Here is a 15,704-nt window from a genome sequence, read left to right on the forward strand (position 1 = left end):
TCTTGTACAGGTAATAAAACTACTGTCTTGAGTTCACTGAAAGACTGTCTGAAGAGTGGCGGGTTTAATATTATAGCTGATAGAGAAATGGCTGTGATGACTTTTAACAGTTTAGGAGAATTACAACAGTACCTGGGTTTTATTAAGCATACTTGATTTTTAAGTATATCGACCCCTCCAAAGTAGTGTTTAAGCTTGCAACAAAGTGTATTTTTTAACACATTTACCCACTTAAGTGAACTGATCCTTTGCAGGCCCCTTTCAGCAATAAGACGTCAAGAGAAAGAATAAATACAAGATGTGTTGATAGTTTTTAATAGTAGATAATCATTTGGCATGTTTTTTGTGAGTCTGGAGGAAACCGGATTAGCAAAAAATAAACCTACTCTTACACAGGGGAGAACATATATATTCCACACAGACAATAATCTGAGATTATGAATGAACCATGGAAATTGTTAGCGGTAAGGCAACAACTTTTAACTACTGAGTCACAGTGATAAATGTTCATTAACAACATTTGCCATCATGCTTTCCTGCAAACAATATGATATTGAGATGCTAAAGTCAGTGCTGAGTGTGGTCATTTCTTAGATGGCTTTACCATTTGTCTCCAGCACGGTTGACACTGCTTGGTTTGCAAGTGAGTGCTGTAAAATTACCTAAACCTTTTCCCAGTGCTACAGGATTACTTAATGCTGTCTTAAATAGGTGTTTAATTATATTGCATACAATGGTGTTGCAACATGTTGCTTCTGTAGAACTGAAAAATATTTATTTATTGGCATTTGTTTACCAGGAAAGTCCACTGGGCCAAGAACAACACATATTCAGTGGAGGCCTGGGGAGAAAAGCTCTACAAAATACAGTTAGTATAATATTACGTATTATTGGAACAGTTTGTATTAACAAGGAGCATAGTTATAACAGTATAGATACTAAAAAATGCATTATGAAAATGTAGGTGGTACAGAAAGATAATATAGAAACGCAAGGCATTGAAGTAAATCTAAGGTACATGTTCTAGTACATTCAAACATAAGTATATACACTAGAGAACACTCTTATGAGTGTAGACATTGAGTAATATAGGAAGAATTAGAATAACTGTTTAAAGGTGTATGTATTAGAAGTAAGGAGAGGTTGGTGCTAGGAGTGACGACCGTGTAGAAGTAGTAGGAGTCAAGGTTTTGGAAGATGAAGTAGAGAAAAAGGTGATATGATGTAAGGAAGAGAAGTCCTAGTAGTGCCTGCTGTAGAATATATGGTACAGATTATGCCTAATAAGTTGAGATGTCCCATGTATACCTTATAACTTTATTCTCTGCTTTTTTTGTTTTTGGGGGGGGGGGGGGTGCTAAAAGATTTGTTCAACTGTCTCATCAAAGGATTTGCATACTTGCTTTTTATTCTGTGCCTATGAAAAGGATAAGCAGTTATTTTAAGATGGTGGAAGTTACTTGCTTAAGATGCGTGCCCGATGGTTTGAGTGGGAGCTGTCTTTCACTACAGTACTTGGCTGAAAAATAATTTAAGTTGAGAAAGAATAGAGCCAACAGACAGTACCACTCATAGAGCTATTAGTGCTGCTGATTTTGTAATACTGTCTGTTGGTCACATTTTATCATGTACGCTTTAACTGGTAAACGCATTGGAAGTGCTTGCTTTTTTTCAGGAGTGACTTGAAGGCATTGGTGTGGTTAAGTAACCTAATGAGTTACAAAGCACAAAAGTAGACTGTGTGAGATATGAACCCAGCACTACAAGATTAAATTTATTAGCAGTATATAACCTCAGCCATCTTTGATTTATTGCCACACAGGGCGATTAGCTGGGTGACATGGATGACTGTTTAGCCCTTTAAAAGGTCCACTTTTGTTTGCATCCATTTAATACCAACATATGTAGGAGTACTCTAACTAGTGTCTTACAGTAATAATTTTAATGTGATTGATGCCACACAGTATAACTAAAAATGTGCTCTTGCTAACTTTGTAGACAGTCACTAAAAGTGGCATTTGCCTGTTTGTTTTCCATGTAGAGAGATATGGAAGAGTGAAAAGCCACTGTTTTACTCCCTCAGAGAGAAACCACTCGCACTTAAAAGACGGCGTAAGTAAAATAAAAACATGTTTAATTTATGTACAAGCATTTCCACGCCTGTCTTTTGCAACCTTATTTCTGTATTCTTTTCTTTTTTTCTCAAGTTGATAAACAGGTCCTTTAATATGGACTTGCTAGAACTCTTGTTTTTGGAGTACGTGTCATATACTGTTAAGCAATATAGCCCATGACTGGGTGTAGGTTAATCCTGTGATACCCACACCCAGTCATGGGTTATTGATGTTATACAATGACAAAAGAAATTGCTTACCTTTATTAAATGTCTGTGTATAATGGAGCTGTAGGGTTCTTCTGTGTTTGCTGATGTACAGCGCACCTATATGGGGGTTACCTTCCCAGGGTTGACCAGTACATCAATACAGTGCAGGAGAAACAACGGAGAAAAGAGAATCTCCATTACTGCTGTTGCATTCTGTAACAAAAAAAATGAATTGGACCAAACTGAACATAATGGGGGGGGGGGGGGGGGCAAAGGTCCAAAACTAGGGACAAATTTTAAATATTGCTGTTATAAACATAGAAAGTTTCTTAGAAAGCAAAAATCTGTACAGTTGAGAGGTATGAAAGTCTGCCAAGATTACAGGAAGCACAGCACAGAAATACAAGGAAAATCAGATACATTTCTGTTTAGTTTTGCAGCACATATCTGATTTTTCTTGTATTTTGCTCTGTCCTGTAAGTATATCCCAGTAGGAAAGTATGACTACTCAATGGTACTTCAGTGGCTGGACTTTTTTTTATTGGTATACGCTTGATTTACAACAGGTAAGCTAGTGTAGCTGACCATTCAACATGCACATTTTTGAATGGCAGTGAGCAGTTATTGTATAACTGCTGTTAAATCATTCTTTTAAATGTTGTTTTTTCTCTTAAATTGGTTATCCTTGCGTGTTTAACCAAGAAGTGGAGCAGGTTATGTCGTCAGAGCTGTGATTTGGTTGCTAATGAGAATCCTGCTAAACTCAGAACAAATATATATTTTATAATAAAATATGTCTAATAAACATTCATTAAGAATGCTTCTGTTGTATTTCCCACTTTCTCTTAAAAGTCAGTCTTAGTGCTTCATAAGTGAGGCAGGAGAAATCCTGTTTCCTCATTAGTTGATACCAGCTGGTAATCAGACATATATAAGTAATATAATACCCCCACAATGTTTGCATCTTGCCACCTGAAGAGGAGTTCGAACAGCTTTGGACAGGGTAAACAGCAGTTTTTATCTTTGATATATTACGACTTCATTTCTATTTGTCTTAGCTGTCCCATTTCTGCCTTTCTTGTGGGACAAACTCTAGAAAAACTGGCAGGCCTTCCTGAGTCTATGGTGAAGGAGGCTCAGGAATAAATTCACATATTGGTTTCTGTACTGGATTTTAATATGGCAAGCTGTAATTTTGCGTGAGATGACAGTGTGGTCAAGGCCATAGGCTAAAGTACATATCTGCTATCAGTATGGCAAGGCTTAGACAGTCCTTCCCTAATGCTGAGCTGAAACAGAACACTGTGTTTTTTTTTTTTTTTAAGCCCCAGGCAGAGTGAAGGGGCGTGGTCTTGCTCACCTCTTTTGGGGCCCCTGGAGATGGAGAGGAGTGCCCATACTCTGGGGCACATTGCGTGATATGCTGCCCCTGATGGTGACTGGAACCTGTGTTGTAGGAGGAAGGGCAGGTCCTGTTTGTACAGAACACCCCCTTGCTGATTTGAGAGAATGTTCTCTGCTGTCAGCCTGTTGCTGGGTCATCACGGGACTTGCAGCATAAAATAAGAAACTGTTAAAATGTCCATGATGACTGTCTGAAGCTGTCCCCAGTCAACTCTTGCCCTAGTAATAGGGTATGAGTAGGCTGATTTGTCCAGGAGGAGGCTAAGAAACCCTGTTGATTCATTCCCCATCCTCCAGGGCAATAACAGGCCATTTTCTCCCATCTCTAGGGCAAGAACCCTGTAGCCTGTTCCTTTCACAACCAAGGTGAGAGCTCTATGACCTTACCTGTTTCTTTTCTGAAGTGAGATGGTGGCGTGAGGTAGACCATCATTTACGTGGTGGGATATCCCTCCCCATCTGATGACTTCCCCACAATGGCTGTTATTTCTCTGGTCACTACTTTCAAAGGAGACATGGCCAGTATCTGTGGCTAATATGCACTACAGCCATCTCCTGACCCATATTGCTATATGTTAGACCCCAACACTCCTAGCATTGTCAGCATTGCCACAGGTCAGACTTCCTTCCAACTCTGAGGATGGGTGAGCCTGCTTCAGCCACTCACTCCAACTCTTCCTACCTGGTTCTTCCAGCACACAAATACTAATCAACTTTAGCTGTATTTGTTTTGAGTCATAGTGAGTCGTAGGGCTTTACCCTTCCAAAGCATGGAGCTGGGCTGAGACAGGCCATTCTTTTTGCTTTTTTGAAAATCCTATGATGACCATCAGCTCTCAGTTGACCCATTCTTTCCACTTTGGCCACTTGGGATGAAAGTCTTCTTTCCATGGAGAGACCATCATACTGCAGGTGGTAGCTGTTAAACCCCACTCCCTCATTGTTAGATCCAGGCTCATTTCACTGGATATGGACCTGTGCATCAAATGTCTCACCTCTGTGGTGACATGGCTGTCTTAAAGGCATACAGTGAGAAATCTGAGGTTAAGCCCACACTTTGCAGTAGCCTATCTCCTCATCAGCATCCCCACTGTCTTGCTTACCTGATATATAGACTGCTGTGCTCACTGGTAACATGGGTAACATTGCAAGTACACATCTCCCTTGCACACATCCCAGAAGATGGCACTAATTTCACTCCTCTCTATCCACTCATTGCATCCAACAGTTCTGGGGACACTGATTGAACCCCAGTCACCTAGGCTGTAGTTAGTGATCTTCCCTTCTTGATGTCCTTATTAAAGTTGTCTTTAGGCAGGCTTCTCATGACTTGAGGAAATGGATGTGGGCCACATTTAACAATGCCTCCTAAAGTCGTGCTTTTCTTCTAGTCCTATTTAATTTTCTTAGAGGAAAAGAATAGTGTTGCGTCCTTTAATCCTACTTGATAATTGCTTAGATGGATAACTCTTTTGACACAACAGTCAAGTCCTGATTACCTCTTAGGAGTACTCATATGAGGTTGTCTTTGTTTGTTTCAATTTGCAGAGTTGTCACAATGCATCAGCATGTTCTAAACTTAGTCACAAAAGCCCATAACTTAGAACTTTTATATTTGCGTCGTACCCAGAATCTACTCTACAAAGATGGCTTAAAATGTTTTCTTCCTTCCTTCCTTCCGAGAAAGAAACAACATTGTACTGCCACCTTTTCTTTCTTCAAAAGAGACTGGAGCACTGCTGCCCCACCTGCACTTTGGCAGCTTCAGTAAGTACATCTGATACATTAAGTTCCAAGTGACGAATCAACAAGGTCACCGTGCCTCTTCTGTAGCGCTACACTTTGATGTCTTTGGTGGACACAGTGAATGTATTTTTGCACATCAGTGGCTGGGGTCCATGCAGGAGTCTTTACTGGTTTACTTTGGTTGGGTGTCAATTGCAGTAACCATTTTTTTCCATCTGGGATTCCTCTGGCACCCAGGATTTTTACCTAGCTGTTGACTGTTATGACTGAAGCCTTGCAGGAGAAGATCTGGATGACTGATTTCTGGTAGCTGTGTCCAGGGGTTCCTGTAAAAACCCCATGAATGACCCCTTCTGTAGTCCTTGGGGATCACCTTAAATTAGAATAAATTCTCTCTCTCCCCTGCTTAGAATGTTTATCTAGGGGTCTGGATATCAAAAACTTTGTTTCTTGGGTGAGGATATAATGCAATATTCAGGTGCAGATTTTGCAGTACATGTTACGCCTGATGACAGCTACATTCTTTGTGGTGTCATTCTTGCTCCTGAGGATGTGGATACTGCAGTGGACTGTCAGTTTTCTAGTAGGTTCAGAACCACCATTTACTCCTGGTGTCAGAACCTTGTTGCTACCACCATGGAGTAGTTAAGAGTTCCAATCAATCTTTTGGTGGGCATTTCCCTCTTGTAGTTAAGCCTTTTACAGATCTTGATAAATGATAGTTCACTCATGAGTTGGGAAGAAAATATAGGCTTCCACAGAGAGCAGAGGGTGTCAGCAGTGTTCTTGGCTCTAAAAACATTGAGAGAGCCAGCTGTTTCCATGGCCTCTCTTATCCAGTCAGATTCTCAGTTTATCTTGTGGTATCTAAACAAAGAGGTTAGGTACAGATTCATGCACCTTCTGCATTAAAGCAGTACTTATCTAGCACTAGGCCATAGACTGAGGCTTCCTCTCAGCAATTCATGTAACAAAGGAGGTGAACAAGCTGTTGGATGCTTTGAATTGGGTCTTCAGTCCTGTCCTAGAACACACAATTCAGAAACTCTCTGGTTGCAGTGTTCTGGTGATAGGACAATTTGGAGATAGAACATCTTAACAGTTATGCTATTTGTCAGAATATCATCCTTCCCCTCATCTGCTAGATTCCATGAGGCAAGGGGGAGGTAGTTGCAGATGTCTTCTCTCTTCTTTAGCACAAGATACTTTTATGCCTTTCCACCATTCCTGCTGATTCCATGCCTTGTCATAGTGTTCAGGAAAGGAAGACTATATTGTGGTCCTAAATGATTGATGGAAGAAATCATACAGTTTCCATTTTAAAGGGTGATAGGCATCAGGTTTCAAGCTATAGACCAATAAGCTTGACTTCAGTCATTGGTAAAAGTTTTGAGAGATCCTTATTACAACTTTTAATCAGAGAAAATATGGCATAGAAAATGGATAACTGTTTGGACTTATCAAAGGTAGATGCACATTAATAAATCAATTGAATTCCTATGAGAAAATCATTTTTTTGAGAGACTAAGGGCAGAATTGTTTGGTGATTTACATGGAAGTCTCCAAAGCATTTGACTCCTTACATCATGATCAGATGTTCTTCATGTTTCACTGTTGCAGTCATTACATTTGGGTAATCTGCTGGCAGGTTGCCCTCAGTCGGCCTGAATTCCAAAGTCTTGGGTCCTGCGTCGGTTGCTGTCTTCTCTTCCATGACGTCAGGTCGTCAGGGGTATAAAACATGCAGCCGACGCCATTTTCTTTAGTCTTTCTTGCCGCGCAGTGCCCAAAGCAGAAACATTTCGCAAGTGCCGGTCGGCCGACTACTGAAATATTCGCATTTGAGTTTCAGAACCGAAGTCTTCAATAAAGCTAAGTACCCCGTTGGGGAAACTTTTTTCTTGCTTTTTACCGATGTCAGAAAAAGTTAATAATTGTATTACTTGTGGGAAGCAAATACCTCATAAGGATTTCCATTTATACTGCATTCCTTGCCTAGGCCCTGACCACAACGTGCCTGGCTGTCGTTTTTGTGCTAGATTTAACCAACGCACTATTAAGTGTCGGTATATTTTTGCATCTAAGTATTTTGGAAACAGATTTAACTACCCAGAGATGTCGTCAGATAACAATCTGACTGCTGGAGTACATAAAAAACGCAAAGAAAAGGACAGAGAAAGGCAGTCGAGATCCAAAGCCGACGACAAAGCTTCTCCTAAGCCGGTTCGCCGGTACTCAGTGAGGCGCTTTCGCAGCCCCTGATACTTGCTACCTTCAAATCCCAGGCCTCTACTGACACCCATGTGGAGTCAGGCATGCTGCAAGTTACTCAAGGTATTGGACCGACGGATGTATCTCCCTCAGATGGGTCCGGAGCCGCTGAGCAGACACCGGCTTCTGAGGGTGTATTCAGACCTCAACATTTTTACATCAAACCGACGAAAGCTGCAAAACCAAAGGCAAAGACACCTTCTAAAACTAAAAAAACGATGCCTGAGCCACGTGCACAGGCCCCTATGCCTAAAAAACAGATGATCAAAATGACTGAAGACCTTATTACCTTGATCAGGGGTACCCATCCCCCTCCAGATAAGAGGCCTAGGCAAGACACTGACTATGAATCTTCAGATCAGGTTTCTGTTTCTTCTGATTCCTCTTCTGATCAGGAATTATCTTTACCTCCCTATGAGGATTCTGATGCTGAGGAGTCTATTCCATCTGCATCTCCTACTGAGGATTATTCATTTGGAGAAACCTTGCATACTTTGAGGGAGCATTTTCAGTTGGAGAGTCAAGACTTCTCAGAATCTAAAAAGAGGCTCAGGGATTGGACCTTCTCCCTCAGCACAAGACTTTAGCCATTCCCCCTGTGTTAGACATTGTGGATGATGTTTTTTTCGGAGTCAAGCCTGACCCCTGACTCTTTACCTCCTGCTCCCAGTAAGCCTGACGGGTATTACAGGGTCCCTGACTCTCATAAATTTTTATTTAGAAACCCTGCTGCTGATCCTGAAACTGTTTCATAGGGACTTAAGGGAGTTAAGGCCTCAACAGCAAAAAACCCTACCCTATCCGACAGAGATTCCAGGGTGTTGGACAGATGGGGAAAAAAGGTTTATACATCTGCAACCTTGGCAATCAGGGCCTTAAACTGTCAATTTCTTATGCTTAAGTACCAACAACATGTTATGGGATTGCTGAAACAGAAAATGATGTTGATTTCAGAATGTGCAGAAAATAAGGAATTGCAGGAATTATTGCATGCAGCTGAACAGGTTGGAAAGCATACTTTGCAGTGTGGTTTTGATTCTTTAGCGGCCTCCTGCAGGGCCGCAGTTACTGGATCTGTGATTAGGAGGCATGCCTGGTTAAAGGAACAAAATTTGCCTGATCATGTTAAAGCAAAATTACTAGATGCACCTTTACAGCATGATTCTCTGTTTGGAATTAAGGCAGAAGAGGTTTTTAAAGAAAATGGAAGACAAAGCTAAGTCTATGCAAACTGTTAAAGATTTCTTGTAAATGCAGCCACCTAGATTCAGTAGACACTGGCCTACAAAAATTGGTCCTTTCCTGTGTCAGACAGAGCTCAAAGGGGCAAATCCAGACGCCCCAAGGGTTCCAGGTACCAGGCTCAAGACTCATACAGGTCAAAGCAATGGGGCGCATCCACCTCCAAATCTGGAGGAGATAAAGTGCAAACCTACAGAAAGCAATCCCAATGACTTCCCTCTGCCTACACCAAGCACTTATCTTTTGGCAGCACCCATAGTGGGAAAATTAGCACTTTTTGCTCAAAATTGGCAGTTCATAACCCAGGACAAGTGGGTACTGAACATCGTATCACAGGGATACAGATTCCATTTCCACACACTACCCATGACAAATGGTTGGCCAGACCTGCCAAAAAAACAATTGGCAGAGGCACAGAAACAGGTGACGTCCCCCATGGATATGGGGGCCATTCAGATGGTACCAGAGCAGGAAAAAGAACAAGGTTTTTACTCAAGACTGTTCTTGGTACCCAGAAAGGCCAAGGCCTGGCGGCCAATACTGGATTTATCAATTTTGAACACACATCTGGACATTCCAAAATTCAAAATGCTCACCTTGCAACAGCTTCTCCCCATGCTGGGCAAGAATGCTTGGCTGGTGACTTTAGACGCATACCTGCATGTCCCAATTAGACAGTCATGCAGAAGATACCTCAGGTTCAAGGCTGGCTTACTGCATTACCAATTCTTTGCACTGCCCTTTGGCTTATCTACTGCACCCAGGTTCTTTACAGCGTGCCTGGCACCAGTAATTGCATTTTGCAGACAAAGAAGTATTCAAATATATCCTTACTTGGACGACTGTCTCATTCAAACAGAGAACAAGGACACTCTTCTACGACACCTGGCATTTGTGAAAAGGTTTGTAGCATGCCTAGGGTACACAATAAACAAAAAGAAATCACAACTGGTACCCTCTCAAAAGATAACATTCCTGGGTGCAAGCTTGCATACAACTGCCCAGAAGGCTTACCCCATGCCAGACTAACAAAGGCAGCTGACTACTTACTTCAAACTGATGGCAACAAAAACCCAGTCTTCTGCAAGACAAATTCTGCAGGCTCTGGGCTTCATGGCATCCTGCATTCTACTAATTCCATATGCAAGACTGCATATGAGGAAACTTCAGTGGTACCTAAAATGTTTATGGAGTCAGCATTCCCACAGTCTGGAAACAATGATTCCTCTCATCCCCTGCCTGCAACAAGAGTTTTTATGGTGGGCAAAGGCCTGTCACCAAAACATGGAATGGCCCTTCACTCTACCCCCTGCCAGCCAAACCTTAACAACAGACGCATAAGATTATGCCTGGGGTGCCTACATGGCAGGAAGATGCATTCAGGGCATATGGGCACCAAACCAAATGCATCTACATATCAACCAGAAAGAGATGCTAGTCATTCAAAATGCCCGAACAGCATTCAAGGACTTACTTTAATCCAGGACAGCTACTGATAAAGACTGACAACACCACAGTCATGTGGTATATAAACAAGCAAGGGGGCACGCACTCGTACCCTCTTTGCAGATTAGCCATGGCACTGTGGGACACAGCTTTGACCTTCAAGCTCAATTCCTGCCAGGAAAACAGAACACTCTGGCAGACGATTTAAGCAGAAACCTTATGGATCCTCACGAGTGGAAACTAAATCCACAAGTATTCAGCATGATAACAGAAAAATGGGGGAGCCCAGACATAGATCTATTTGCCTCTCCTCAAAATTATCAACTGAAAATATTCTGCACAAGGACTTATCACAGACAAGCATGGAAAGTGGACGCCCTATCTTTCAGTTGGAAAAACCTGTCAGTTTGCACCTTTCCTCCTCTGCCTCTTCTACCCAAGGTCCTCCTAAAAGTCAGACAAGAGAAGCCAAAGATGATATTAATTACCCCAAACTGGCCCCGCCAATACTGGTACCCAATCCTAAGGAACTTGCCTCAATACCCAGCTTGGACCTTGCCTCAAAGACCATAACTACTGTCCCAGCAAAACAATCAGATCCTGCACAATTAACTACAGACTCTGAACCTGGCAGCATGGCTAATCATGTAATCTTACCATGACATCTCTCAGTAAAACTGCGATGGATGTCATTTTGGAATCCAGAAGGCCTAGTACTAGAAAATCTTATGCTGACAAATGGAAGAGATTTTGTGCTTGGAATCGACCACAAGGAACTGATACAGAACCACATATTCCTCAGATATTACAATACTTAACTGAGATGCTTGACAAAGGCCTATCTTTCTCATCAATCAAAATCCATGCCTCTGCCATTTCAGCTCATTACAATACAGAGCCACCAATCTTTTCTCATCCCTTACTAAAACAGTATCTTAGAGGAGCCAAAAACCTAAGGCCTCCTAGAAGATCACCTTTACCTGCATGGGACCTCAATTATGTGATGGAAAAGCTCACCCTGCCTCCATTTGAACCAGCCGCTACCGCTGATATAAAGTTCTTATCATGGAAGACAGCCCTGCTACTAGCAATTACTTCAGCAAGAAGGGTTTCAGAGCTACAGGCCCTCATGTCTGTAGAGCCTTTTATCATATTTTACCCAGACAGGGTGTCTCTGAGGACAAATCCTACTTTTATGCCTAAGGTGGTTTCCAGTGTGGCTCTTAACCAAACAATCCATCTGCCAACTTTTTATCCAAATCCGCAGAAGAAAGGGGAGAGAATTCTGCATTCTTTGGATGTACACAGACAGCTAAGATTCTACTTGAGCAGGACAAAAATTCTAAGAAATACTGAGAAATCACTAGTGTCATATGCTGCAGGATCAGAAGGAAAGGCTGTCGCAAAGCAAACAATTTCAAAGTAGATATGCCACTGCATCCGTTTCTGCTACTCACACCATGGTAAACGTGTGCCCAAGGGCATTAGGTCTCATTCCACCAGAGCTGCAGCTACTTCGGCAGCCTTTCTCAGAGGGGTACCAACCAAAGACATATTCTAGAGGCTGCTACTTGGAGTTCTGTTCACACCTTTACAAAGCATTACCATTTGCCTCTCTACCCTATGTCAAGGGCAGGCTTTGCCACTGCAGTGCTGCAGGGCCTTATAGCCGTACCTAATGCTGTTTAGCTCCAGCCTCCCAACCATAACTTTGAGATTCTGCCCAAATGTAATGACTGCAACAGTGAAACACGAAGAACATAGTACAGTTGTGTACACTTACCATAAATGTAGATGTTCAAGTGTGTTCACTGTTGCAGTCCAGGTTACCCTCCCGCCATCCCCCTTTCATTCTACAGTTTATCTTTCCTTCTCTATCTTCTACAACCTATGTGGTGTATTTGCTTGTAGATGAAGGTAAAGTTTATATTGATGCATGTATATATATATATATATATATATATATATATATATATATATATATATGTATATATATATGTATATATATATATATATATATATATATATATATATATATATATATGTATTGCTACCTTTTTGGGGGCACCTGACATCGGGAGCAAGAAAAACTAAAGAAAATGGCATTGGCTGCATGTTTTATACCCCTGACGACCTGACGTCATGGAAGAGAAGACAGCAACTGACACAGGACCCAAGACTTTGGAATTCAGGCCGACTGAGGGCAACCTTCCAGCAGATTACCCAAATGTAATAACTGCAACAGTGAATACACTCGAACATCTACATTTATGGTAAGTGTACACAACTGTACTTTGAGTATATACTACGATTAAATGTAAATACATATTTCTTGAATCGAATAATAAACTGATTAACAGAATGGGAACAACGTGTTAAACCTAAAGGTAAAATTTCTAGGAGGTTACCTATTAAAAAGGGGGGTCCTGCAAGGGTCAGTTCTGGGGCCTGTATTGTTTAATGTAATGTTTGCTTGCTTGCCTGTGCCTAACAAATTTTGGGTCTGTAAATATGCAGACTATTGTAAGGTTGGAGCTGAGATCAGAAATCATGAGAGTGTCAATGATTTAAATATGTGTTTAAATAAATTTCTTTTAATTGCAACCAGAATAGGTCTCGGGTTTGATTATAAAAATGTAAGGTTTTGCATGTGGGTCACTGCAAGAAATTGAAGTTAGAAATGTGTGGTCAGGAGCATGAAGTGATAAAACAGATAGGATTCTTGGAACAATTATCGGTAATGATCTTTTTAAGTTCCATCTGCATGACATTAAAGTTAGGGCCATGAGAAAGATTGGATTCATCTTTGGTGCAATGGATTCAAGGGACCCAAAGGTCTTAAAGGCAGTATTTATAACATTAATAAGACCAGTGTAATCTAGCATTTATCACTTTATCCATGGCAAATATTGTAACTGTCAAATCAGTACAAAGAAGAGTTACTAAATAATTACATTTATGAAGAATTTAAAGTATGAAAAAGATTAAAACATCTAATTTTTTTGCATAATTTATAAACAAGTTCTTCTTCTTCTTTTGGCTTTTCCCAGTTAGGGGTCGCCACAGCGGAACTCCGGTCCGCTAATGATTGGCAGTAGAATTTTACAGTGCCAAGGTGTCAGCTCGATGCCCAACCTTCAACGAAGGCACACCCATTTATGCATGTCTTTCGAACACCACTCGACCGCGGGGAGGACATGCAGACTCCACACAGAAGGTGCTCCAGCTGAGAATCAAACGGGAGAACCTCTTGCTGTGAGGCGACAACGCTACCGCTGCACCACCATGGTTTATCCTCATCATTTATAGACAAGTAAGAGGTTAAATTATGCCTAGCATTTGGAGCATCTAAAGAAATGTCAAGAGAAGAGAAGGTGTTTACTAGGCTGAAGACCACAAGGCTTTTTTTAAGCCTAGCCATGCATCCCAAATCTCTGACAAGTTCTGATACCTTTGATAAGTGTAAGCATGGGCCTGGGAGATGAACCATTTTACAGGTTACCTTTGCCCATTAGAGACATAGGTGCCAAACCAGGGATGGATTTCCGGTTTTCCATCCAATTGTCCAAGTTGCACTTAAATTGGGTTATGGAGGAACTCTGCTTCACATGGATGGGAGCCTGTTCCATAGATGGGGTAGTTTTTGGGATACATACCTATCTCTCCAGCAGGTCCTATTTATATCACAGACAAGGTTTAAGTCTTTAGAATGGGTAATTCTGGTGCTGTTTGTTTTGTGGATATGCAGGAGATCCATTAGAGTGTGGTCCGAAAATGCCCTGTATGCCAGGCATAGATCTCCCCTCAAAAGCCTGTAGGAGACAGAGTACTGGGCCTTGAGGCGGTCTGCACAGGACATATTTATGCTCTGTATTTGGTCTGCACAGGACATATTTATGCTGTGTATTCTTTTAGTGAGAAACCTTTGTGGACGATCCAATTGTTAGATATGCCTGGTTAAGTACATACCAAAGAGGGCATTGTACTCAGTGATGGGTCTGATGAATGCCAAATACAGTGAAAGAATGACTTCCTTAGACTTAGATGCCACACCTTTGTTTATAAGTTGCACAACATACAATGATTTCTTCACCACTGTAGACACGTGATGATTAAAGGCTAGATTACTATCTATGTGTGTCCCTATGTCCCTGACTACTGGGTCATTTCTAAGGGGTGTGTTGTCAATATGGTAGTTACCAGGGATGGATGACTTCCAAAGGATACCATTCTGCATTTCTTGGCATTTAGTTTTAGTCCATGGCTCTGACACCAGTTGTTTGTCCGTGTCGGCCCCCCCTAGAGAGCATTTGTGTCCATGTGAGATTCAGTGACAACTCCTAATTTGCAATCATCTGCAAATTTAGTCAGCCGGAGACCACTGACATTGGCCTTGACTTCTGAGAAGTAAATGCTAAAAAGGAGCGGTCCAAGGACTGATACCTGAGGGACTCTACTTGTAGCTAACCTCTTTGTAGAGGTGGACTTCCCAATTCTAACTTCCTGGGTCCTGTCTGTGAGCAAGTTGTCTATCTTCCTGGTGACATATGGGTTTGCACCTAACCTCTTTAGTTTGTCAACAATGCCCGAGTGGGGTATTGTATCAAATGCCTTGGCCAGGTCAAGGTAGGTAGTGTGAATGACTTTGCCCTCATCCATTGCTTTGGTGACCTTCTCGAAGTCCACTAGGTTGAATAGGCATGATCTGCCTTTAATGAAACCAAACTGAGTTGGGTCCAGTGTCTGGAGGTTTACTGTATCTCTAGTAATCATCTCCATGATAATTCTTTTCATGGCTTTACATATAAGACTTCTGAGACTTATGGGTCTGTAGTTTCCAGGGTCTGTAGATGGTCCACCTTTGAGCAGAGGAATGATTGTTGGCTTTCTCTATTCATGAGCCACAAAGCTTATTTGGAGGCCACAATTAAATAGTAATTCCAGAGGCCCTGATAGGGCATGTTTCGTGCTATTTAGAAGGCATTCTGGAATATTGTCTGGGCCCATTGATGCAGTGTTGTTGGTCTTAGAGCATTAAGGACCTGTTCCCTAGTGATAGTAGGGGGAGTTGTATTTGATGATATTTCCTGAGGGAAGGTTGAGGGGGAGAGAGGGCTAAAGTTGGAGCTGAATTTATCAGCCAGGAGGTTTTGCTATATCTTCTGGCTCAGTGTATGTGGCTCCATTTACAATGAGCTCTGCAGACAACTGTGTATTGCCTTTGAGGTTGTGAGCATAGCTAAAAAATACTTTGTGGTTGCACTTGGCCCGG

At 41.7% G+C, this 15,704-nt stretch overlaps 1 protein-coding gene across 3 annotated transcripts in view; it reads left to right on the forward strand.

The window, feature by feature from the left end:
• The window catches only part of TAF1B (TATA-box binding protein associated factor, RNA polymerase I subunit B), a 1,822,186-nt gene that overhangs the window by 1,371,566 nt on the left and 434,916 nt on the right, over positions 1 to 15,704 (forward strand). For all 3 annotated transcript variants that reach the window (XM_044079209.1, XM_044079201.1, XM_044079215.1), the window contains one exon: positions 2,042 to 2,112. In XM_044079209.1, coding sequence (XP_043935144.1) covers positions 2,042 to 2,112 — 71 coding nt within the window. The remainder of the gene's footprint in view (positions 1 to 2,041; positions 2,113 to 15,704) is intronic.

This window comes from Protopterus annectens, chromosome 1.part1, assembly GCF_019279795.1.
Source record: "Protopterus annectens isolate FY-2018-M chromosome 1.part1, PAN1.0, whole genome shotgun sequence".
Classification (NCBI taxonomy): Eukaryota; Metazoa; Chordata; order Ceratodontiformes; family Protopteridae; genus Protopterus; species Protopterus annectens.